The sequence below is a fragment of the Brassica rapa genome, chromosome A06, assembly GCF_000309985.2.
Source record: "Brassica rapa cultivar Chiifu-401-42 chromosome A06, CAAS_Brap_v3.01, whole genome shotgun sequence".
NCBI lineage: Eukaryota > Viridiplantae > Streptophyta > Magnoliopsida > Brassicales > Brassicaceae > Brassica > Brassica rapa.
In genome coordinates, this window is record NC_024800.2 from 10,859,333 (window position 1) to 10,883,791 (window position 24,459).

General features: G+C 36.8%; 4 protein-coding genes across 32 annotated transcripts; 2 read left to right on the forward strand and 2 right to left on the reverse strand.

Annotated features, from left to right (window-relative positions):
- The first annotated feature begins 130 nt into the window (after positions 1 to 130).
- LOC103873193 lies at positions 131 to 3,543 on the forward strand. The gene is made up of 5 exons (XM_009151617.3): positions 131 to 766; positions 1,083 to 1,202; positions 1,284 to 1,550; positions 1,654 to 2,469; positions 3,295 to 3,543. Exons 1-4 carry the CDS (start codon positions 341 to 343, stop codon positions 1,837 to 1,839), a joined length of 999 nt encoding a protein of 332 aa, XP_009149865.1. The 5' UTR covers positions 131 to 340; the 3' UTR covers positions 1,840 to 2,469; positions 3,295 to 3,543.
- A 722-nt stretch (positions 3,544 to 4,265) lies between these two features.
- Positions 4,266 to 5,492, reverse strand: LOC103873195 (succinate dehydrogenase subunit 7A, mitochondrial). The gene is made up of 4 exons (XM_009151618.3): positions 5,251 to 5,492; positions 5,086 to 5,157; positions 4,754 to 4,856; positions 4,266 to 4,561 (listed from the first exon to the last, which is right to left on the reverse strand). Exons 1-4 carry the CDS (start codon positions 5,305 to 5,307, stop codon positions 4,512 to 4,514), a joined length of 282 nt encoding a protein of 93 aa, XP_009149866.1. The 5' UTR covers positions 5,308 to 5,492; the 3' UTR covers positions 4,266 to 4,511.
- A 184-nt stretch (positions 5,493 to 5,676) lies between these two features.
- Positions 5,677 to 11,642, forward strand: LOC103873198. 29 transcript variants are annotated; one of them, XR_004448501.1, is made up of 11 exons: positions 5,677 to 5,981; positions 6,096 to 6,169; positions 6,257 to 6,360; positions 6,441 to 7,042; positions 7,120 to 9,531; positions 9,788 to 9,918; positions 10,268 to 10,308; positions 10,385 to 10,483; positions 10,553 to 10,681; positions 10,768 to 10,859; positions 11,169 to 11,642. XR_004448501.1 is itself a non-coding variant. In XM_009151620.3 (4 exons), the coding sequence occupies exons 1-4, from the start codon at positions 9,530 to 9,532 to the stop codon at positions 10,475 to 10,477; spliced, it is 294 nt and encodes a 97-aa protein (XP_009149868.1). In that variant the 5' UTR covers positions 8,843 to 9,529; the 3' UTR covers positions 10,478 to 10,484. The 29 variants fall into 29 exon arrangements, 2 of the variants coding, with proteins under 2 accessions (XP_009149868.1, XP_009149867.1); XR_633873.3 differs by having other exon boundaries at positions 9,805 to 9,918; XR_004448493.1 differs by having other exon boundaries at positions 6,441 to 6,554; positions 6,628 to 6,697; positions 6,841 to 7,042; positions 7,120 to 9,918; positions 10,268 to 10,483.
- Positions 11,643 to 15,567: 3,925 nt separating this feature from the next.
- LOC103873200 (U-box domain-containing protein 39) lies at positions 15,568 to 23,297 on the reverse strand. The gene is made up of 2 exons (XM_033273150.1): positions 22,377 to 23,297; positions 15,568 to 21,971 (listed from the first exon to the last, which is right to left on the reverse strand). The coding sequence occupies exon 2, from the start codon at positions 19,426 to 19,428 to the stop codon at positions 17,818 to 17,820; it is 1,611 nt and encodes a 536-aa protein (XP_033129041.1). The 5' UTR covers positions 19,429 to 21,971; positions 22,377 to 23,297; the 3' UTR covers positions 15,568 to 17,817.
- Positions 23,298 to 24,459: the final 1,162 nt, after the last annotated feature.

Below are 24,459 nucleotides of genomic sequence, written 5' to 3' on the forward strand. Positions count from 1 at the left end.
CACCCTTTGAGTGCTATTTTTGTGACTTTTAGCATTGAGTGCTAGTTTGGGAACAAAAACTTGATTTAGTGCTATTTTGGTCTTTTTTTCGTAGATATAAGTATATAACATTTAAGAAATAATAATAAAATAGGATAGTAAATGGGCTTTAAACATACATTTGTGGGCTTTCCCATCGGCTTATATACAATCATAGAAATTTCGTGTACTGAAACGGCGCACGTTTCTCATCTCCCATAGCAAAACATCACGCAACCTCGAAATCCCTTCGTCATAGGATCACGGCAGCAGAACGAAACGGCGAATTCGACGACGGAACCCAAAAAAAAAAAAAAAAGAGATGGTGGCGATATCCATGTACAGAGGCAACCTTCACAAAGTTCCCGACGTTCCTCGCCGGTGGACTATGCCGGATCGAAATCTCTCTTTTAAAGACTTCAAATCTCTCCTTCACCGCCGCAAGCGAGCTCTTTCTCGTCTCTCCCCTAATTCTAACCCTAACCCGAGCCATAACGTCAAGTCTGAGCTGGTTACGGATCGGAAGGATGCGATTCCATGTGAACGGCCCGGTTCGTCGGGGAAACAGAAGCTTGTTGAGGTGAAGAGAGAGGAGGTTAATGGGAACCAGGTTAGGGAAGAGGAGAATGGCAGAATTGAAGGAGCTCGAGCAGGAGGATCGGGCGGTGGAGATCGAGTGATGGAATTGCTATCGAATAATGAAACCAATAATGCACCACACGAGGAAGCCGCGAACGATAAGGCGGAGGTATGTTTCTGTGAGACATTCCAATAGATTTTGAGTACAAGTGTTAGTGGTTCGATGAAGCACATAGGAGATTAGGAAAGGTTGCTAATTTTACGTGAATTCATCAATGTAAGTGGCTGATTTGATGAAATAAACTTTGATGTCTGCCCGCCCGCCCTCAAGTAGCGTTAGTTGCAACAGAGTTATCAGTTTGGGGCTTTCATGAACTCGTAAAGTTGTTAGCTTTCTCTGAGGTTGTTTCTTTTTCTTACCTTAGATTGACCACCAATCAGTTGAGTCCTTATCGTGTCTAGCTTTATTGTTGTGTTTTCACAAGGCAAAGGAAACAGCTGAAGAAGTAGTACCAAGCGAAATAGAGAAAGAAGAGAAACAAGTTGAGGAGAGATTACAAGTGTTGAATGCAAAGAAACACAATCTCGTCCAAGTTCTTAAGCTGGTCAGTGCACTTTCTTTCTGCTATGTCAATACACATGTTGTTTATCGAAATTATTCATGTCAAAATTGACTGAGGTCACAGATTCTGAGTGCTGAGGAAGAATTGAAAAGGCGCAGCAGCATCACGCAACAGCCAGGAACAACAGCGTCTCGTCCTTCTCTTCCACTCCATGTAGATGTCTCTAATGACTCTGGAGGTAATGCTGGTACTCACATGGAAGGTGGAGAAACGAATGATGCAGGGAATCATAATAATGCTCAAACTCCCAGTGTTCTTCGACTATGCGGTGCTTCTTCATCATCTGAATCTCCGCTCAGAAGAGCAGCCGCTTTTTCACAACACAATATGGTATACATTCAAAAGTTACTTCTTGCTCAAGTCCTTCCTAGTCGTAGAGTAGTTTTGCATTTTCATCAATATATTGACTTGAATGTTGTTGCTGTGTTCTCAGGCTCCGCATCCTTCTCGATGGAGCCCACGGGTGGGTCCAACTCAACCGGGGAATCCAAGTGCTGCTGCAGGAGGAGGCACTGTGTCTGCGTCAGGAACAAACTACATAGCTTCATCACCTTCACCAGCTGGTTCTGGTGGCACTTCTGTTTTCAGAGAAACACGGCTACAGAGCCCAGGGAATTAGCAGCTTCTCCTCTTTATCGCTGCACTAACGTCTTCCTTTTTGTAGCTGTTAAGGGAAAACTAATGTGAGATGATCAGAAACGTGTTCATAGCGATTGTTCTATAAGTATGATGTTTTACACTGAAGATTGTTTGGTCCGACTGTAACAAAATGTAATTTAATTTCAGATTGGTAGTGACACATTCAATTTCCTGAATCTGAAATCTAATAAATATGTATATGCTTATTCCATTTACCTGTATTCGAAGCCCATAATTAATAGTTGGGCGAGGTTAAATTAATTTGGAACAAAATAATCAAACAAATATGAATAAATGCCTTATGACAAAATCCAAAGCACTCTGAGTAAACCGGACATGAAAACCGAAGGGAAGATATTCAATTTTGATCGGTCACCGTCACACACATAAATATCCCGGTTCAATAAGTGGTTCGGAGTTGTGAAAAAGAAGAGAAGACTGGACTTTGTTACCCGACGCCGCCGAGACTCGAGAGATGGGGATAGTAACGAAAGCAGGAGATTGGTCGTTCAAGGCCTTCACGGCGGGGCTAGGGCTCGCCACCATCTACCTTACCACCACTTTCTCCGTCAACGTCTACCGTGGCCTTTCTTGGCACAACGCTCAATCTGTAAGTTTCTTCTTCTCTCTCTCTTGAGGCCTGGTTAGATTAACTCGGTCATGATCCAAACTCTTATCATAGCGTCTTTTTCTTTGATTGCTGCTGAGATTTAGGGCATCGGTTGCTACTTGTGATTTTGATGAATATTAGACCTAACCAGTGGTGATTGCTGTCTGTCTGAGTTGTTACATGCTTCCGTCCTCTGGATATGTAATCAGAGAGCAACTGTGAATCATGTCTTTAATCTTTCTAGCATCAAGATCTTAATCTGAGATGTTAAGTCTTACACTTGTTCTTATTCTTCTTGTTCAATTCAACAAAACATAGAGACTCTCTCGACGAAAGCCTAGCCAAACCCTATTTTAATCCACAGACTAGACAATCTCTTCAGACACACTTATAAGGCTAGTCCTGGCTAACTGCTTTCTAACCGACCACGACATCTGCACTCTGCTATATTCATTAACTCCTTGGCTTCAAGGCTGAAACTCCAGCCAGTTAACTAATTCTTCACATTTCTTTTCTACGCTGTCTTGGCTTCTCATTACAATTGTGTGCATTAGGGTTGCTACGATCGTTGTTGTCATAGGCTAACGTTACATACACCTCATGCAGTTTCTTTGGTTATGATGATATAAGCAATTTTTCTTAAGCAACTGGTAGATGCGATCTGTTGTAGATTCATGGTTTTGCATTCACTTTTTTCACTTGATCTTTTGTCTATACATATTGTATAGTTTTTCTTACTTTTATGAATTTCAGCTGGCTGATATAACATTCTCATTATTTTAGGTTCATTTCTGTATCTTACAACTCGTATTCTTTTCCTTGCAGAAATTGGAGATGGAGCAATCTGAAGAACAACCGGAATGATCTGAATTATATTTGCTAATCTATCTCTCACGCAGCAGATGCTTTCTTTCTGCGAACGTTGTTTCGTTGCATACACTTTTAAGTATATCATTGTTTCGATACTAAGAGCAATTAAATAAATGAAATATTTGTGTTTGATAAATTCATCAAACTTTGTGTGATGCGATTCTGAATGTTCGATAATGCAACAAAGAAACGACTTTTTCATTAGTTCTATCATTCTATATTTTCTTCGTTGAAGCTGCCGCAGTTTCCGGCGGTTAAAATTATAAAAGGAAAACAAATAATCAAAGGTCTAACTGTTGCCGCCAGATTTATAAGAAACACCCGCTTCCTCCAATTTTTGTGTCGCGAGATTTTATAGCGTCATCAAAGTTTTTGAATTTCCAGCCGCAGTGTGTTTAGCGTCATCAATCAGCGGCTGCATTAATTTTTGTTTTTGTTTTTTTTTGTCTCCTTTGTGGTATTTTTTGAATGCTGCCGCTGGAAGTAGCGGTGATGAAACGATAGGTTTGTTCGTTTTATAAACGCCACTATTTGCGGCTGCGGCAGAAAATAAAGTTAGGGCAGAAAGAAATTTTTTAATGATCTGATTAAAAACAGCCGCAACGGACAACCAGAGAAACGAAAATAGAGTCGCCGTGGCCGCTGAAATTTCGAGCGTCGTTTGAATTTGACACAACGACCGTAAAAGATGAAGGATGCGGTTGTTTTACCAAAACCCAGCGACATCAATTAATGACGATGCCGTAAAAGATACTTATTTCCTTTGTATTTTTTGAAAAGCCGACGCTGCCGCGGCGTCTCCAAAAAGAACATGACTAATGCTCCATGAAGCTGTTAACAAAGAATATGTGAAACAAGCTTAAGTGACTTACATTTGATTATTTTTTTGTGGTTTTAAATCCCATAGAAATACTACTAAACAAGAAGAGGCGATAATAGAAATAACATTAGACGAATCTTGTAACACAGTTTATGAGCTCCATACGAACGAGTCTTTCTGATCCAAAATAACAAAAAAAATACCAATTCCTTTTCGTGTATTCACTTTTATTCAAAAGACCGTTGAGCAAATAGCCAACATGACTAACAACATGAACTCCAGAAGAGACTTGCTAAAAAGGGAAGATTGATGATAAAAGCATAAGGAGGACTCATGAGCTTCCTCATGCAGCCTAAGCTTCCTTTTTCATAGTTGCTCTCGCATAGATCTCATAGCAGCACCCTGAATGAAACACATCACACATGAGAAAAGCTATTCAACTCAAACACACAGAATAGTAATTTCATCAAATCTATAAACCATATGAGCCCCACAACACAAACGTATATGTTAGTGATGCACAAGGATATCTCCATCCCCATCTATTATAAGTGATTGAAATAATCACTAGTGAGAGAGTGTAGCAGTGGATACCAGCAACAACGACAGCAGTGATCACATCTCCAATTCTTTTCAATTGGCGCACTCCTTTCTTATGCGACTTGAATCTCCTCAAAGCATCATTCTCAGCCAATAGCTGCAATAAGAAGACAAACCATGGAAGAATCTCATAAAAATGTAACTATAACAAAAAGGAGCATCTCTCGCTAGTTTCGATTATACACCAACCAAGGCTTCTAGATAACAATTACACTGATTTCAATTTGACACAGAAGAAGGATCCCCCCAAAATCAAAATCAAAATTCAAACGAATCAACAAGATGCAATCGGATCCCAGATTGATTCAATGTAAGAATAAACTTACATCTTTCTCGCGAGCTCCTAGCTCCACATGGAACCCCCGACGGGATTGACCTAGGGCGCCCCCATCCATCTTCTGCAAAATAGATCAAACGAGTCTAAACGATCTTGTCGTAATAGATCAAACGAATCCAACCATATCCGTTTGATGAGATTCGATCGTAAAAACCTGGGAAGAAGATCGGAGGTGAGATGAAATCGAGTTGTTCTTGAGCAAAAACGCCATCTCCGATGCGATGAGTAAGCAACGATTTTAATGAGACGATAACAACGATTGATGAAAAGACGACGAAAAGTGCACAGGTAAAGTTTCCAATGTGGGTGTAAATTGTAAATTTTAGTGTTTTGGTTTCTGCCCCAATGCTAAAGCATTATTCAATTTTGACCCTAAACTTATTCTACTTATCGACCTCGTCTTGTGTAATCTATATATATAAAGTAAGCTTTGGATCCCTCCTAGGCCATCCACATAGGCGGACACGTCATCAATCTATATATATAAAGTAAGCTTTGGATCCCTCCTAGGCAATCCACATAGGCGGACACGTCATCAATTAGAAAATTTTGAGGGCGACACGTGTCCTCTTTAATGAAATGCATTGTTTCTTCTTTTCTCTATCATCTCAGACATTTGTGTTCTGCTTTTCTCATCGATAGCGATGACCTTCCAGTTCCGTAACGGGGCGTTGTGATTTCTACGCCTTTAATCTTAGTGTCTTTAATCTCATTAAACCAGACGCCCACTATGCTAGCTTCAGTTGCGTTGTTCAGTCGACGATTTCATGTATAAATAGGTTTGTATCTCACTTCTCCGAATGGTGGTGAAGATTCTGCCGGCAGTCGAAAGCTCCTGGAAAGATGTCTCCGGCGGAGGCTGCGGTTTCGCAATGGCTACCTCAGGTTCGTCCTAACTCTTATCTAGGTTTCATAGAACGATTCATCAATTTACAATCGATAGTTCAATCGGAATCATAGTGAGATGGTTTTGTATTTGATTACTCGAGTGTTAATCAGAATCCGGGAAGCTGATCACATGCGGCTCGACGGATGATCTAGGTCAGATCTATGTCACATCAGGGAAGCACTGTGTAAGCTTTTCACTAACCTTTCTTCGTATGATTGTGTTCAGAACACAGTGTTCTAATTTGATATTGTTCTATGATTATGAGTTTTAGTCGAGTTACTCTTTCATAGGAGACTCCCGAGCCGTTTCCTCTGCCTCCGGAGGTTTGTGTACAGAAAGCTGAAGCTGGATGGGATCATTCTGTGGCGGTAACAGGTGACTTTCTTGATGTTTAGTTAGCTTTGACCACATTTGCGTAAAAGTTTGTTAATTTGATTTGTTTGGTTTGGATATAGAGAGCCATGAAGTTTATACATGGGGATGGAAGGAATGTATACCCACTGGAAGAGTGTTTGGACAAGTGGAAGGAGATTCGTGTGAAATGAACACCTCCTTCTCTGCAGAGCAAGGTTAATCTCTTTTGCATGTTAAAATATCTCATGTAATGACTGGTCTTATATCTCATGTTCCAAGTGCTTCCAGAAGTTTCAACGCAGGTTCTCATCTTCCACCAGTGCATCATGTAATGATGTAACACTGTTGGGATTGTAAGGTAGTCCATGTTGAACACATTTCCATTCACTCTCTCTAAGTAATTTAAAGCCAATCTCATTCCCATACGTTATAACAAGTTATTGGGTGTGTGGGTATTAATGGTGAGATGAACAAACTGACAAAGCCTTTCTACTGCTGCAGTTTCTCAAGCGATGGTTGCAGATACTAATTCCCTTTGTACTTAAACCTATTTGACATATAAGACGCAGGGATGGCAAACCAAATAACCTTAACCTTTCATGCCAAGCTCTCTAAGTTCAGACTTTTCATCAAACCATAAATCATTCACCCTAGCCCTGATATTAGATCAGAACCAACGCCAATTCCTACTTTTGATGGACAGGTAAGCGTACTCACTTACAACTGACGTGCTCTTCCTCTTAACATGTCAAACTGATCTTCACACAAACTCATTCGCAGGTAGGTAATGACAACTCGGGCAATGATATGCCAGGTTCTGGAGCTGTTAAAAAACTTACACCACTGATGGTGTAAAGACATAAAGTGTGAACAGTTGTGTCGCTCTGAACATCGTTGGCATCGGTACTATTGCTATTATTACATAGTATAAGTGAGTGAAAACCATGTAATGGTTAATCTTCAAGAGTATAGGAGTTTTAAACACTGTTGTGGACTTTAGTTGATGCTCTACTACCACTTTTTAAAAGAATCCTCTAGACAAAAGTATTTTACCTCTTTCGGTCATGCTAATTATTGCTTCTGATTCTTTTTCCTTCTCGATTTTTTGTACACAGCAAGGCAACTACGTTTGTACGGCAACTACGTTTGCTCTTTTTTAGAAATGGCCATGGGATCTCTGATTTTCTACACATATATATCTGATACTTCAGTGCTTATAAGTGCTTTTATTTTTTTTTTAAACTTTTGTACGTTGCCAGGCAAACTACGTGCTTTTCTTAAAAGTGTCAATGTGATTTCAGTTTTTCTACTCTCTTATATATATATCGGTTCCTATAAGTGCTACTGGATATTTTAATAATTTTCGTACACTGTAAGGCAACTACATTTGCTCTTATAAATGCAAATTAAACTTCATCAGAAATACCATTAGTCATTGAGTGGTTACGTAAGAATAGACCCAAGCTTCATAACACTGTCAAAATTTCGTAACAATTAAATTAAAAACATTTTCCTGGATCAAGACCCATCCATCTCTTTCTCTAGCTATGGTGAAAAAAAACTTGCTGAAATAGGTGAATATGTAAGTGATTAATCAAAAAAGAAACACATCAAAATAGAAGAAACACATCAAAATAGAAACAACAAATCTTTTGATACAAAACATAGAAGAAACACATCAAAATCGAAACAAATGTATTTTTTTGGAAAAGCTATAGAAATAGAAGCAGTTGTTAAACATTAAATTTAACCAAGATAAAATTTCCTTGCGTAGGTCAACCCCTAGGATAAACAAAAAAAATTGTGAAATATGACAACGACAATAATAGTAGAAATCAAACTAAATACTCAAAACAAAACATATCAAAATATTTACACCGACAAAAAAAAACATCCCATTAAATTTTAACATTATATTATGAAATTTAATTAACCGTAACGAAAAATCAAACATCAAACAATTTTAACCATAACAGTCGATAAACATAATAAGAAAAATAAAAGAAACAACATTTAAAATGATATACAGTAAAAAATTAATAATAAACATAAATTTAAAAAAAATATTAATGTTTCATAGTGTTTAGTAATTTAAAAATCTATGTGTCTTATTGATATCATTAACCTAAAATAAAAATTAAGAGAAATTAAATAATTCTGTTTTTAATAAATATTATAATTAGACAATCTTATAATTGCCAATATGAATTTTGAAATACATGGATAAGTTTTTTGAAAAAAAAAGATTATGAATCCTATTGGGATTTTTGGTTAAAAGTAAATATATATTATTATTTTATTATTCGTCTGCCCGTAGGGCGGGTTTACCCTAGTCAACACAATAATACCACAGAGTTCTCTCCAGAACATGACACATCAGATTTTAAAATGCCTGAAGAACTGACATGTCATTAACTGAAAAAACTTGAAGAACCAATCAACTTATTTCGTTTCTACACGTCATTTGTCTATGGTTATATTTATTTTTTTTGTTTTCTGAGCAAAATACTTTACTTTCTTATCCGTTAACCATCGTCGATGTTTTAGGTTAGTTCAAGAGAAAGAGAAGTGATAGAGAGTTAAAACCAAGTCCTGGTCTGAGATTCTTCTTCTATTTCATCTGTGTATCGCGAAGCTCTAGCCCATATTCTTCTTCGTCTGTCTCTCAAAAAGGTTTTCATTACGGTCTGCGACAAAGCCGAGTCTCAGATGTGATCTCGCGGCGTCTATGGATGGTGTTGATTTGATTAGGGTTCCATGGCGTTATGTCTTAATATGCTTTCAAACGAGTGCTATGTGGGCTTATATCAATCAATAGATAGATTTTAGTTGAAAGTATTTTGATAAACTGATTATGTTGTTTCTTCTTTTTCATTTGTCTACGGTTATGGTTATATTTTTAAGAAAGTTTGGTCCTTGATTTTGATTTTAGGATATAAGTGTATTGCTGGAAGTTGCTTTCATCATTGATAATCGGGATCGAGTATACCGTAGAGTGAAGATTGATACATTCATCAGTATGACTGTTTTTAGCTATCAGTACTTTACTTGGTGGAAGTATAGCGAAGGAGTTGCAGAATTATAGGTGTTGCGAACTGCGAAGTACTTGCTGGAAGTATATTGCTGGTGCCCTGTACAAGACAGTAATTACAATGGCTCATACATTGATCCTACACTACAACCTGAGAGCATGTGTGTGAGAGTTAGCTCTTTCATCTTTTGCCTGACATCTCTATGTAATTCATAAGCCTCTTTGGTCACTTTCCTATCCTCAGTAACCTGATAACTCATATTACAAATTGTATTAGTAATTAATATGTACCATTTGAATGTATGTATTACAAGTTAGCTAATTGCTGGATTTTCTGAGTTATTCATCTTCATACCGATTGTTAGATAGATTACTGCACTCTTGTTATTAATAGTTGATATCTGCAGTTTATTTTAGTGTTGTTGTGACCATAGGTTTGCAGGAAGCAGCGGATGACAACAGTGTTTACAGAAACGAGGTTCACCATTCGCTGCACCAAGGCCGTGCGCTGCACCAAGTGTCAACACAGCGAAGCTGTCTTCTTCCAGGTGAATTATATTATAAGCTTAATTTGTTATCAGTCAACAAGTAAACAACATTATTTAATTGTTTAGATCATTTAGCTTCTCCCAAAAAGACCATTGCATTTATAACATAAAAAACTGGGGAATACGACAGTAAGCTGCGCTTTGCAGAAAGAATACAAGTTTACTAATGATCTCTCGAAAAACCAGACTGAGAGACTAAGCAACAAACTGATGATTAAGAATTTTTTTATGGTGCTTAACAAGCTCGAAACCAAGTTATGAATATATCTTGGGCCCTTTTATATATCACTGAACTCCCAAGTTAAGAATCTTATGTGTGTGTTTTATTCCTGATTTGAAACATGTGTAGGTCCTATTACAATCGCTGATCAAATGGCTGAAGAGGCCATGGTATCCATTATCTTCCACAACTCCCTACTCATGGTATTTGAGTTTCCATCGAATAAAGACACATTGATTGCTTCAGAAACGCGGAGGTTCTTTATCTGCAAGCACCGGTAGGAACATTAGCTATCCATTGTCTCCCATGAACGGTGGATACATGCGATATGTAATGTAATAACAGGTCTGGATAATAAACTAACTCGAGATCATATACCTGATTATGTTTTGGTGATTGATTTTTGTAATATAGGAAACAAACGGATGGGAAGGTGATCTGCAAGTGTATTACACATTAACTATGGAGCTGGTGATGTCTCTTCTGACCCTGACGTAACAAAGCAGTCATTATATGCTTTAGCTCTTCTGGAAGAGCAGCCAGGTTCATAGCATTGTTTGCTTAATTATTAATAGTTTGTTCTATTTATAGCTGTCTAATGAATTGTTATGTTATTGATCTCCATACAGGTTGATTGCCATAAACAGTCAACAATGCTCTTTTGTCATACCCATGGTCAAGAAAATTCATTTGAAATGGAGCTTTAGTGGAGATCAATAAGGTTTGTTTCCCTCATGATCTCTTTAAGTTTTGAAACCACAGCCATGTCAGATAGCATAGTAAAAGAAATGCATAAATGTTAATAAAATATGTGTTACAGTATGTGCTAAATATAAAAACTTAAAGCAAATGTGTGCATAAAAACTTATAAGATGAAATTGTGCCTAACCGAAACTTACTAAAATTCATATAATCTATGAAACGAAATATTTCTTACATAAGAGTCACTTTAATTTAGATACTTAATACATTGTGATTCTCTACTCTAGGATCTGTTTCAAATGCATTGAACTATTTTGTGTGAAAGCAGGTGGGGAAAACTGGAGTAAGAGGTGATAGAATAATGAAGGAAACAAAGAAAGAAGAAAACACTTGGGAGCCATTTTGGGACGAGGAGTTTGAGTGTCAGCTTACAGTACCAGAGCTGGGGTTGCTCAGAGTTGAAGTTCACAACTACAACATGCTAGCGAAGGACAATTTCTCTGGCAGACATGTTTGTCTGTGGCGAGCTTAGACAGGGTCTACGTTCTGTTCCTTTGTATGATCGCAAAGGTGAGAGACTTGTGGCGGTTACACTTCTCATGCGGTCTCAGTTTGTTTATAAATCAAAGTTTACTGTCATACTTCAAAAGAGTTGTCTTAAAGAAGTTTTTACAGCACAAAACAAGACAATGTCCTTACATAAAAGATATAACGAATCAAATAACTATGGTTGGATATATATTCTGAAACAAAAGTAAGCTTACAACTCTTTTGAGATATATGAATGAGCGTATTTTTTTTTGCTCACAATTTGTGATGCTAAGTTTTGCATATTTTTACGGTTTAACAAAAATTTAAGTATCAGTTTGTTTAAATAACTAAGAAAATTTGGGTCTGTAAACTCTTGTATTCTTTCTAAAACGAAGTTCATATGATATACTATATAAATATTTTTTAATTAAAAATAGATTCATTCTAGAGTAAATTAGCTCAATATACAAAAAGAAGTGAGATACCATAGAGTTGAGGGAAAATGGTGATGATGGGGGGGAAAAAATTGGGGGAAAATAAGGTATGGAGTGCAAATAGGGTATATGTTGTGTGTAGGGAGTACAAATTCTCTTCATTCTAACCGAATTTGAACATTGCTTCTTTGAGTTTACATATTAGTTTGATTATAAGCATATAGTATAAAAATGAAAATCTGAAACCATGCATTTAAAAGTTGAAAAAACTCTTAATGTTTCTTGAATTCTTGGTCTTTTATATCTATTTTCAACATATGTTCTTTTGTGGGTGATTCAGGGATTTGCAGAAAGCAACATGTAATTTTACTACTTTGATCCAAAGAGCATTTGGACCTGTCTACAAAGCTCAAATGTCCACAGGTTTACTTTCAAAGTTCTCGCCACTGATTCCAAACAGGGAAAAAACGAGTTTCGGACAGAGATAAGAACATAAATCTATGAAAATCTACTTTATGATTATGTGTGACATTCACATCTAACTAATAAGAAACTGTCTCTCTTATATGGTAAGTACGGTTCCCAACCTGTTCTTTTCTGTTTAATACATCTTCTGTAACATTCTTTTTGTGCTTAGTCGTTACAAAAAAAAATACAATTATTCTTGTCTTTCGTGTGGTTCTATGTTAAGATTCTTCAGAAGGCTATATAAGTGTCTATGTCTTAAGTCATGCAATTAATGGCTGCTTTTACTTTCCCGAAACCTCTCCTAGACAAGAAATCAAGATGAAATGATACAAACAATTTTCAACTACCATTAAATTTGTACCATAAAAAAAGTACCAAAACCAAGAAGACAAATCACAAAAATTTATGCTATGCTATAAATGTCAATCATCCAAATGAAGTAAACCTTAAATCATTAATTGTATCAAAACTATATACGTTTTCAAATGTTTAACAATTTTTTTATAAATATTAGCCCGCAGCGTAGCGCGGGTATTTACCTAGTTTATATCAATGTTTACTAGAACTGATATAACATTCTCATTATTTTAGGTTCATTTCTGTATCAATAATTACAGATTCAATCATTATATACACGAACTGATTTATTTAAAGAGAAATTTGCTAAGATAGTTATTTTTAAGTTTTTATCACAAAAATAGTCATCAATAAAGAAAATGACCAAAATAAATTTTATTAAAAAGTGAAAATGTATTTTTACCATAGGGTTAACTAATCTAAACTTAGGATTTAGAATAGGGTTGGTTTTCAGGGATAGACTTCCAAATTTAAAAAAAAAATTAAAAATTAAAAATTTCAAAATAAAAAAAAAAACTATTTTGATCATTTTTAAAGCTATTTTTGTGACAAAAACTTAAAAATTGCTATTTGAGAGAATTACCCTTATTTAAATCTACGATTCGCAAATGGAAAATTCTCTCAAATACTTATTTTTAAAATTTTTGTCACAAAATAACATTCAATAAAGAAAATGACCAAAACTCTTTTTATTTTAAAATTTTTAATATTTATTTTTTAATTTTTTAATTTAAAATCTTATCCTCGTAACTCCGTCCATTAACTCTAAACTTTAAATCTACTCCATCCATTAACTCTAAACTTTAAATCTAAGTTAGTTAACTTTACGGTATAAATATATTTTTTTTCTTCTCCTCCAAATTATAGTGACAAGAAACTACAATTGAAAATGCTCAGACCGACTCATACAACCTATATATAATATAAGAGTGATGATGGCAGACAAAATTTTGTTATTTGTGTTTAGTACTACTGTTCAGACTTCAGATTATGTCCGAACACAAAAATTAAATACCATATCGAACCATACCAAACCAAGATAAAGAGTTCTAATTCTGGTTCCTATAACTTGAACCAAAAAACCCCAACAGAGAGCCATCATCAGGCAGGGGAAGCTAATTTAGCTTTAGCTTTTGGTTTAGCAACAGTTTTCTAGCAGTTGCTACAGAGCTTACCATATGTATAACAGACAGTTCAGGTCGAACTTTAGCTCATAAGGAATTCTGCGGTTGAGATGACCATAGGTTTTATTCATGTCTGCGGTTTTTGGGACCCAACCTGACGCCTTTGAGATCTTTTTGATACAAAGAAAATAAATACCAAACACAAAAAACCTGTGAATCATCAATACGCATCAAAACAATATCTTGATTTCTATCAAATGGACTATATGAATAACAGAAAAGAAAAGAGAGAGGGGATTTTAATCGTTGTGGGTTCTATTCCTTTATAATGATAGAGCTCAGTTTTTACTTCTTCTACCAATAAACCACACAGATAATCAAAGGACAATCTACCTCTTTCGTTCTGCAAACGGCTCAAAATGTTTTTGATATAAACAGTCTTTTTGGGGGCTAATCCTCCACATCTTATAGCATTCTCGATTGATCTTGGCTCAGCAGCGATAACCTACAGGGTATGCAAAAAAAAAAAACGAAGCTTTTTCATAATGGCAAACAATCAATAAAAAGAACATATGGAGTAATTGTAAGCTCATCAACTACAAAGCTCAAGGAGGAAAAGAATTTATGTGAGTAAATCTTGACATTATATAACAATCCAGTGACACAAATCTTTTCTATTTAACAATATCAAAATTCTTTTTTTCAAAACATTTCAACAAATTTCAAGTTAAAGTAAGCTCAGAGATTCCCCCAACTTTTGCAAGCAAATAGTTTGACACTGTTTTTTTGCCTTTATGCAAACACTAAGAACGAAGTGTAGCATTCGTTAGCTGAAACCCATTACCATATCAACTTCACAAACCCTAGGCCTTTACACTTCCCAAATCTTTCAAAAAACTAATGAAACCTAGTTGTTTGCTAGAGTAAACACGGCGAGCTGGCATATTCCCATTCAGGTTTGAATATAATGGTTTTTTGTCGATTGATTCTCTCCTACCCAAAAATTGAAACATTTACCTTCCAAGACACATTATGAATTATCAATTACACATAAAGACACATTGGGTCAAGAGAGCACTTTTTTATGCTCATTTGTCTGAATTGCCCTTCAACTAGAGAGAAGGTGTCGGTAACATTTGTCAAAATTCTTTTCAATATTCTCTATAATTAATTCCATTCAACTTTCACCTTTTGATTTCATATTTCTTAATTCCCTAAACTCAATCTTGCCTCAATCTATCGTCATCTTCATCTCTCATCTTTCGTATCCTTATAAAGCTTCTTCTTCTTCACAAAATTTGTAGATTTTTTTATAATTCTAAATCACTAATTTCTGTTTGTCGCTTTATCTTTCACTACTTTATGTTTTAAATCTGGAAATCATGGAAACCTCAGATTGAGGCTAAGGAAAATCTATTATGAAATCTCAGATTGGGAAATTCCAGATCTTCACCGAATATATCCAAGGTTTGCTTTTAACTGAACTATGAGAATTTCATATACATATTTTTTTCCCTCTTTCATACTTGTTTCTAATTGATATACAAGAAGATAAGAAATAGATAAAAATTTGATTTTCTTCTTAAGCATACATCGAAGCCTATGTCTCTCCTGCAACATTTGATTCACATGTCGCCCATGCTTTTCATGTCCAACAATTTCCTTGTCCACAAATGGGCTATCCATAAAGCTGTCGTCCATGAATTTCATGTCCACCAAGCTCGTATCCATCCATATCCTCCCCATCGTTCTCTTACCCACCAATCTCATATCTGCATCTCTCTTGTATATCAATTTTTGGATATGACTTAACTATGTGTGTGAGGTAACTATTATCTAAACGGTGGTATATTTTGAGTTAAGTGTGACTTCTCTCTGTTTGTAAGCAAATAAGGGTTTGGAAAATAGTCTCTTGTTGTTGCATCTGTTGCTAATGTTGTTCAGACATGAACTATGGAGTTCACTTCCAAGGTATTACTTTTATTACTCTGTTCTTTCATGTGCTTGATTGGTCTATGTTGTATCCATTAACTATTGAAACCAATGTTACATTTGAAGTTAAGTTGGTAGCTTCCATGTTTGGTATCTAATTGGCACTATACAAAAGTCTGGGACAGTTCACAATATTCAATATGCTGCTCAACTCCACAGATCTGTCTCCCACAATCTTCCTGTCCACGCCTTTGTCGAAGGCATCCACGTACACACATCCCCTGTCCACAACTCGTCTATCTCCAACTTCGCAGTCCACACCTCTCTTGTCCACACACACACCTAGACTAGGAAAAACTTCATCAATATATGTTTTGTTGTATCAAGAACTACTTCATCAGTGTTAAATTGTTTTGAGCATGTTGTCCTAAATGATTATTTGTTGTTTTTCTCTTTTAAAGGAACTAATCAGTGTGTCTTTCTTTTCAATGTTATTGTTTTAAATGGTTAGTTGTTTTAGTAGATCATGGTCATTATCTATACGAACCAACATACACTTCCACATACACACCATCCATAACTAGCACCATCCATAACTCATTCTTTCAAATTGCACATACACTTCCACATACGCACCATCCATAACTAACACCGTCCATCACTCATTCTTTCGAATTGCACCGTCACAATACATTCTTTCAAATTGCAGTGTCCACAATATATTGTCCACGATAGTGTGTCCACTTAAATTTATTATATATGAAAGAAAAGTTTGATCATCTTTTATGAAAATGATGAACTTATAATCCACTAAAACCATCCACAAGACTTCGTCCATGAAATCTAGTCTACGAAACTCTTGTAAGATTAAAAACCTCGTCCACGAAAATTTGTCCATGAAGCCTCGTCCACACGTCACATATCTTCCATCCACGACTGCACCATCCAACATAAAACCCATTAGCTGTATCCAATATACCTTTACATTTATTACAACTGAACTGTAATATAGTTACAAAGAAAGAAACAAGACTTCTAAAAAGCTAACACTATCTTTACAATAACCAAGGGTAGTTCTGGACAATAAAGGACAGCTGGCGAGATAAAGTGGAAGGAATGTGTGCCAAATTCACATTGTGTCTTCCACCGAGAAACAAACACACAATGTGTCTTCTTGTGTAACTGTCTCCCAAAAATTTTGGTGGAAGATGGGTCGGTTTACTCTGAATAGTGAATATTATGTCTCTAATTTAGTCCGGTTCTGTAGAATATCCCACGGACAGTGGTGTGCTTTTTGGGCTTCTATATTGTTGCATTTTTTTGTAGTTATGATCAGAAAGAAGTCAGACAAAAGGAAAGACACATTTCTACGATTTTATGAACAATTACAAAAGCATACCAAAAGAGTATTAATGCACAATAACGATCAGATTAGGTAACAAATAAAGCACAAATGTAACTACTTAAAAATGTAACTAGTTAATTTAAAAAATCAATGCGAGAATTGATATTTATCCAGCAATATAGATTGAGTTAACAATTCAAGATTGTTCAGCACCAAATTCGTATATGGTTTTCCACTGTTTGCAACAAGTATTTATCCTTTAGACAAGTTCAGTCTTCAGCTATTGTGGTAACATATGTGAAAAAGAAGAAGAAAAGAATGTATGGTTGTGCAGGCATGATGAATGCCAAATTGGTGACTGGAGCACATGACATCAGGCAAATAATGTATGCAGATTATTCCAACTTGAAACGTTGACAATACAACTATTTGACTAACGACTAGTTCCACGTTTGAATCCGTGTGTATATTAATAAGAATAAAACTACCAATAATTGAGACGACTTTTGTTTTAGTCCTCCACGACTAGGCCTTGCATATGAAACACGAGCAAACGAACGCACATTTTTTACCTTTGTTGTCGTTTTTTTTTTGAGCAACCTTTGTTGTCGTTTTCATTGTAAAAAAACCAATCAAAATATTACAAATTCACTCCCAAAATAATTGTCACCTCTCTTTGTTCAAGAGTATACATCGTAAAACGAAAAAAAAATGTAAAGAGTGAGAAAAAACCTTGGAAAAGAATATTTGTACCAATAAAAAACATTAAAAAGGGTTTGAATTACGTTAAAATTGAGAAGAATAAGCGAAACCTTCTTTTTGTCCTCCTTGAAACTGAGAACGACTTAGCCCACTCGCTTCCAACATCCGGTTCCACTCACGCGCCTCCGCACCTTCTCCAAACTCCCTCTCTCCGCCTCTGATTGCCTGCAGAATCTTCCCCGCCTTCTCCTTCAACCGCTCGCTTCCACCCTCACTCTCCACAATATCCGTCATAATCGCCTCCGCTCCAGCCTCACTCGCCAATCCCCTAAACCTCATGTTTCCAACACTTAGCGTCAACAAAGCCCCCACGCAATTCTCACGCGCCGCCTCTGAGTCAGCTCCACCTTCTCGAAGCTTCCCAACAAGTATAGCCACTGCATTTCCATCAAGCATCGCTCCTTTCCCCTCCGAACAAGCCGCGAGGTTACACAGCAATAAAAGAATCCTGCTCGCCGATTCGCCGGACCTCAACATCGACAGCATAATCGGCACTGCCCCAGCTCGGACCAGCCTGGTTCGGTTGTTCGGTATCAACGACAAGTGGTAAAGAGCAAGAGCTGCGTCTTGACGCGCTCTTTCGCTCTCTGATGATCTCAAAGCGTGAAGCAGCGGCTCCACCGCGCCTAGAACTCCGATCACCATCTTGTTCTCCTCCTCAACCGCTAAACTGAACAAAGCGCCGATGACATGCTCTTGCGCCTCCGTTGATCCCGACTTCAGAACATCGATCAATAGAGGAACGAATCCAGACCGTACGATCTTCAACTTGTTGGGCTTCTCTAGCGAGAGGTTGACCAGCGACGCGGCGGCGTTGGTCTGAACGATGTTGTAACGTGACACGATCAGTGACCGGAGCAAGGAGAGGAGCCGTTCAGTGCAGAGCGAAATCCTCGAGCTTTCGCTGGATCTCGTCGTCTTCCTGAGAAGAATTAGACCTTGCTCATGGTCAACAGTGTTTGCGCTTCTCAGTTTGTTGTAAATCTCCTCCTCTTCTTCTGACATCGGAGGGAAAGATGAGTAATCGGAGGTAGAGAATGAGCTTTGGATCGGGTTTGGATTCTCAGCTCCGGCGAAAACTTCTGATGACGATGAATAAGTCACTGGTCGGTGATGGTGAAGAGGAAGGGAGGTAGACGACGATATCGAGTTTCTTGACCGAGCTCGAATCGCTCCCATGACGGAGTCGTAATCCGACGGCGAATTCTCAGCCACGGGAGGCAAAATCTCCGATCTTGCGACCCGGTTACCCGTACCGGGTTCTTTATCCATACGGGCACGAACCACACCTTCGACGTAGGCGTAATCAGGAGGCCGTGGATGCTCCACTTTCTTCCGATTACACCAGCTGAGAATTGTTGATTTCATGGCGAGGTTAGGGATTACCGTTGACAAATCGGGTTGACTTCCGTCGTGGAGCTTCGGCGCGAACCCGAGATTCCGGCAAACTTGGACGGAGATACGCTCAAATGTCTGCCCCGATGCTACGACGACGGGGTCGGACATTAGAAATCCGGTGATTGGACAGAGGAATTCAGTCGGAGTTTCGCCGGGATTATTTTGTGGCATAGACGTGGCGGAAGCTGAGCGGTGGTGGTGGAAGGAGAACCACCTGTGTCTTCCGTTCTCTCCCATGGCAGTAATTATGAACAACAAGAAGAAACACAAAAGACGAATCTGGGAGATTGTTGTAAGAGATTTTTGACTTCAACTCCTGGGGTTGTCAGAGGTGAGATGAAATCGAGTTGTTGTTGTGCAAAATCTTCATCTCCAATGAGTGAGCAAATAATTTAATACGATCACAACGAGAACTGATTTAAGACGACCAAAGGCACACGAGTAAATAGGGTTTCCCGAATAATGTGGGCTAAATTGTAATTTTATGTTTTTTTTTCATTTTACCCAAAACATAAAGCAATATTCAGTTTTAACCCCAAATTTATTCTGTAGATACTTGTTACGTATCTGCCATTTCATATGCAGAAATAATTATAGAGTGAATCATTATCTACACGAACTGATTATTAAATTTGCTATTATCAGATTATAGTGACAAGAAACTACAATTTAATATGCTCAGATGGATACAACCCATATTTAATAGTGTGTCATACTAAAAGAAAAAGCAAGTCGGCCATACAAGACCAAAAAAGCATTTCAATTAGAGGCCGGTTTACTACGAGTATAGAATATTGTGTCTAAATTAGGTCCGGTTTCTAAAATGCCATGGATACTGGTCTGTATTTCAAAAGAATGCAGTTGGCTTTATTAGTTTTGATTTAGAGAGAAGTTACGACAACATGTCTATTTATGGACATCATACAAAACATACCAAAAGATTCTAAATACATTATTAAACTATCAGATTAAGAAATATGTAAATACAAACAAGATGCACCTAATCGAAACTATAATCAATGACAAAAGTTGATATTTATCCAGCGGTAGTAGTTTATGATTCAAGATTCTTCAACAGGAATTAAAATATTTTATAACTAAGTTATTTATTTATTTTGGTTACCCATGTCAACTAGATCAACTGGTGGCAGACGAACCGATTCTCCGAGGAGTATTTTTGTCTGTCCAGATCTGATCTATATAGAAAAAAATATGTCATTATGTTGTTATTTTCCAAAGAAGTAATGCCAGTATTAATCCTATAGACAACTTCAGTCTTCAGCTGTTTTGGTAACATAAATATAATAATAATGTATGGTTGTGCAAGGCATGATGAATGGGCAAATTGGTGACTAGAGCACATGACATGGGAAGAATGTTTGCAGATTATCCCAGCTTGTATAATTGAAACGTTGACTATACAACTATTTGACCAACGACTAAATCTTCGTTCCAAATACGTGTGATATATATATATATATATATATATATTGTAAGAAAAAGTAAAAAATAATTGACATGGCCTTCGTTTGTCCACGACCTCACCATAAGAAACACAATAAAACAAATTCACATTTAACTTTGAAGCATAGGCAGCCGCGAGATGAAAGAGAATTTGGAGATTGCTTCTTTAAACCAGATATTTGAAGCATAAAATCCCAATTAGTATTTTCTTTGTTCACCAAAAAATCCCAAATACTCTTACAAAAGAAAATCTTTGTAAATTGACCACAAGAACAACCTCTCTTTTTTCCCACTGAAATCTATTTATTCAAAGAAAAATGATACATTGTTAAGTTACATTGCTGGTAGATCCTAAATATTTAAAGACTCTCCAATGAGTATATTTCAATGGAGTTCTCTGAATTAAAAAAATAAGATAATAAAAAAGAATAGATAATGTATGATAAAGTTCTTAAAATAGAGTCTGAAAAAAACCCCTATGAGTAATGTTGTGAACCACAAAATTTTTTAGAAAGAAAATAAATTTTAATTATAAAATTGCTTTAAAATAAAATAATAATATTATTATTATTAGATACTGACTTTTAGAAACTATCATATTGGTTTTTTTAAGTGCCACCTTAATGAGTAGTATCTTCAAACGGGTATCTCAAATACAAAATAATATTATCTTAATACATTTTCAAAACATAATTAATTTTTATTTTATTTAAAAGATCCAATCAATTATACGTTGACACATAGCTCAATTTATTAGAGAATACACATAGTTCAATTTATTAGAGAATATCTCCAAAGATCTCAAATGAACCAACCTATCATGTTTGATGCCTCTACATGGCTGTTTGATAGTGGCGCCTCTCACCACATGACATCTGACTTGGCCAATCTGTCTCTGCACAATCCATACAGTGGAGGTGATGGTTTCTTATGCGGTGATGGGTAAGGCTTCAACATCTCCCACACTGGTTCTTTATCTCTACCCTCTTATACTAGACCTTTCTTTCTTAATAGTGTCTTATGTGTCCCGTCACTACAAAAGAATTTAATCTTTGTGTTTCAATTATGCTCGACTAATAAGGTTGCTGTTACTTTTACTCCCACATACTTTCAGATCAGAGACTTGTAGACGGGGGCTCTACGTCTTGAGGGGAAATCTAAAGATGGTACCTATGAATGACCACTTTAAAAAACCTCTAAACCTCCTTCTCTTGCTTTTGCTTCAGCTGTCAAGACCACTATGTCTGATTGTCACTCGCATCTTAGTCATCCTGCTTTTCCAATTCTTCAAAAACTAGTTTCAGTTTTTCAATTACCTGTTAGTAACAGAAGTTGGTGAAGAATCGAAGAAAAACGAAGACGCGGAAGAAGAATCGAACGCGAAGAGGAAGAATCGAATACGAGGACTCGAAGAAGAAAAATCGAAGATGAGGACTAGAAGAGGAAGAATCAAGCACAAAGAAAAATTGCAAGAGTAAGACGGGAAGAAAAAAAAAAGAGGTGATTTGTGTTTTTTTTTTAATTTTTTCAAACCCTAGACATTTAAAGTTATTGGGTCGCCCATTGTCCAATTGGTTAAGCCCAATGTTGTCCATAGATATAATTTGGTTCACCCATCTGGTCAAATTTAAATTATGGTTTAATATGGGTCTGTCCATTTTGGACCATATCGATTTGGACATGGGCCACTCATTTATAGCGTACCCATTTGACATCTCTACCTGTTACATCTAGTGTTTTAATGGTTTCTCCATGCACTTCTTGCTCTATTAATAAAATGCACAAGTTGCCCTTTCAAAACTCAACTTTACAATCTTCTTCTCCTCTTAATATAGTATTTTCAGATGTTTGGACATCTACAATAATTTCAGAAGATGGTTTCAAATATTATGATATATTTGTAGATCATTTTACTCGCTATACATGGTTATATCCATTAAACCAAAAATCCAAAGTGTTTGATGTGTTTACTAGGCTCAAAATCTTGGCTGAAAATTGATTTAAACCAAACTTAGAACTCTATATACTGACAATGGGTTGAATATATAGCTTTAACAACTTTTCTAGCATCTCAGGCAGTGGCGGAGCCCCTTAAATGTGAGGGGGGTCAGTTGACCCATGTGAAATATATAAATTATGAACTTTAGGCTTAGTTTATATGTAATTGTTGTAGTCAGATGATTAAATTTTCTTTCTTGACTCCTATGTTCTGAGTTCAAGTCTTATGCACATCTCTTTCTATCTATAATAATTTAATTATGACCCATGTAAAACAAATTTCTCCCTCCGCCACTGATCTCATGGCATTTCTCATATGATAAATCCGCCGCATACTCCTGCACATAATGGTATATCGGAGCGCTGACATCGACATATAGTCGAAACTAGTCTTGCTCTGTTATCCCATGCATCAATGCCTAGATCGTTTTGGACATATGCTTTTGCTACAACTGTCTATCTAATCAATAAAATGCCAACTCCGGTTTTAAAATATCAAACTCTTTTTCAGTCTTTACATGGACATGTTCCAAACTATGAAAAACTAGGAATTTTTGGCTGCTTGTGTTTTCCATGGCTTAGACCATATGCATATAACAAATTTGATGCAAAATCGACACCTTGTGTCTTTCTAGGCTATTAAATTATACAAAGTGCCTATTTATGTCTAGATAGAGAAATACATTGGATTTATACTTCGCGTCATGTCGCTTTTCATGAATCAGTTTTTCCATTTGCTACTTCTTCTTCGAAGAGTTCAACTGAGGATGACCAAGAGGCTGCAACTTGTTCTCATCCTATAGTTTCAGTTATACCACAGTCAGTAACTCATACGGTTCCTCCCTTTCCACCACCCGCAACTCAATCACCTCCATCTACTACTACTACTACTCAGTCTACTGTAACTCAATCACCGACAGTGACAATTCCAGACACTTCTCTTCCTCAACCAATACCAATTCCTCAACCCACCCGAGTCAGTATTCGAACCAGAAAACCAGTCCAAAAGCTAAACCTTCACACCACAAAAACCCCTCCCTTAGACATGATTCCCAAAACTGTAGCCGAAGCCCTCAAGAGCCACCACTGGCGCAAAGCTATGAGAGACGAATTCAATGCTCAAACGGGAAACCATACATGGGATTTAGAAACATTAACTCAAGTTGCTAATCATATCAATGTTGTAGGTTGCCACTGGATCTTTACAATCAAGAGGAATGCAGATGGATTAATAGCTCGCTACAAAGCCAAACTTGTTGCGAAAGGCTTCACTCAACGACAGGGCATTGACTTTCATGACACGTTTAGTCCAGTTGTGAAGCCAGCCACAATCAGAACTGTTCTCAGCATTGCAGTCACTAAAAATTGGAACCTGCGTCAGCTCGATGTTAACAACGCATTTCTTCAAGGACATCTTAAAGTTGTCTACATGATGCAACCGCCGGGGTTCGTCGACAAAGATAATCCTCATACAGTGTGCAAGCTAAGAAAGGCGATCTATGGCCTTCGACAAGCTCCACGGGCATGGTACAATGAGCTCCGCACGTTTCTCCTGCAATCTGGTTTCAAAAACTATGTCGATGATGCGTCTCTCTTCATCTATAACAACAGCGTAGTTCTCATCTACATGCTAGTTTATGTCGATGATCTGACATTATTGGCAACAGTCCTCCTCATACAACACGGTTTATCGAATCCTTATCTCAATGTTTTTCGCTAAAAGGTATAGATGATCTATCTTTCTTTCTTGGCATATAAGTTATTATAACAAAAGACACTACATAGCTGATCTTTTACATCGTACAA

Bases quoted from the DNA above. Each gene is read 5' to 3' on its own strand.
- LOC103873193 (XM_009151617.3), top strand. From the start codon at position 341: ATGGTGGCGATATCCATGTACAGAGGCAACCTTCACAAAGTTCCCGAC. The intron at 767-1,082 runs GTATGTTTCTGT...TGTTTTCACAAG, and splicing joins CCGCGAACGATAAGGCGGAG to GCAAAGGAAACAGCTGAAGA. The intron at 1,551-1,653 runs GTATACATTCAA...CTGTGTTCTCAG, and splicing joins CTTTTTCACAACACAATATG to GCTCCGCATCCTTCTCGATG.
- LOC103873195 (XM_009151618.3), bottom strand. From the start codon at position 5,307: ATGGCGTTTTTGCTCAAGAACAACTCGATTTCATCTCACCTCCGATCT. The intron at 4,857-5,085 runs GTAAGTTTATTC...TTCTTATTGCAG, and splicing joins TAGGAGCTCGCGAGAAAGAT to CTATTGGCTGAGAATGATGC. The intron at 4,562-4,753 runs GTATCCACTGCT...TGTTTCATTCAG, and splicing joins CACTGCTGTCGTTGTTGCTG to GGTGCTGCTATGAGATCTAT.
- LOC103873198 (XM_009151619.3), top strand. From the start codon at position 9,530: ATGTGTGTGAGAGTTAGCTCTTTCATCTTTTGCCTGACATCTCTAT. The intron at 9,576-9,804 runs GTAATTCATAAG...TTGTGACCATAG, and splicing joins CTTTTGCCTGACATCTCTAT to GTTTGCAGGAAGCAGCGGAT. The intron at 9,919-10,267 runs GTGAATTATATT...AAACATGTGTAG, and splicing joins GCGAAGCTGTCTTCTTCCAG to GTCCTATTACAATCGCTGAT.
- LOC103873200 (XM_033273150.1), bottom strand. From the start codon at position 19,428: ATGGGAGAGAACGGAAGACACAGGTGGTTCTCCTTCCACCACCACCGC.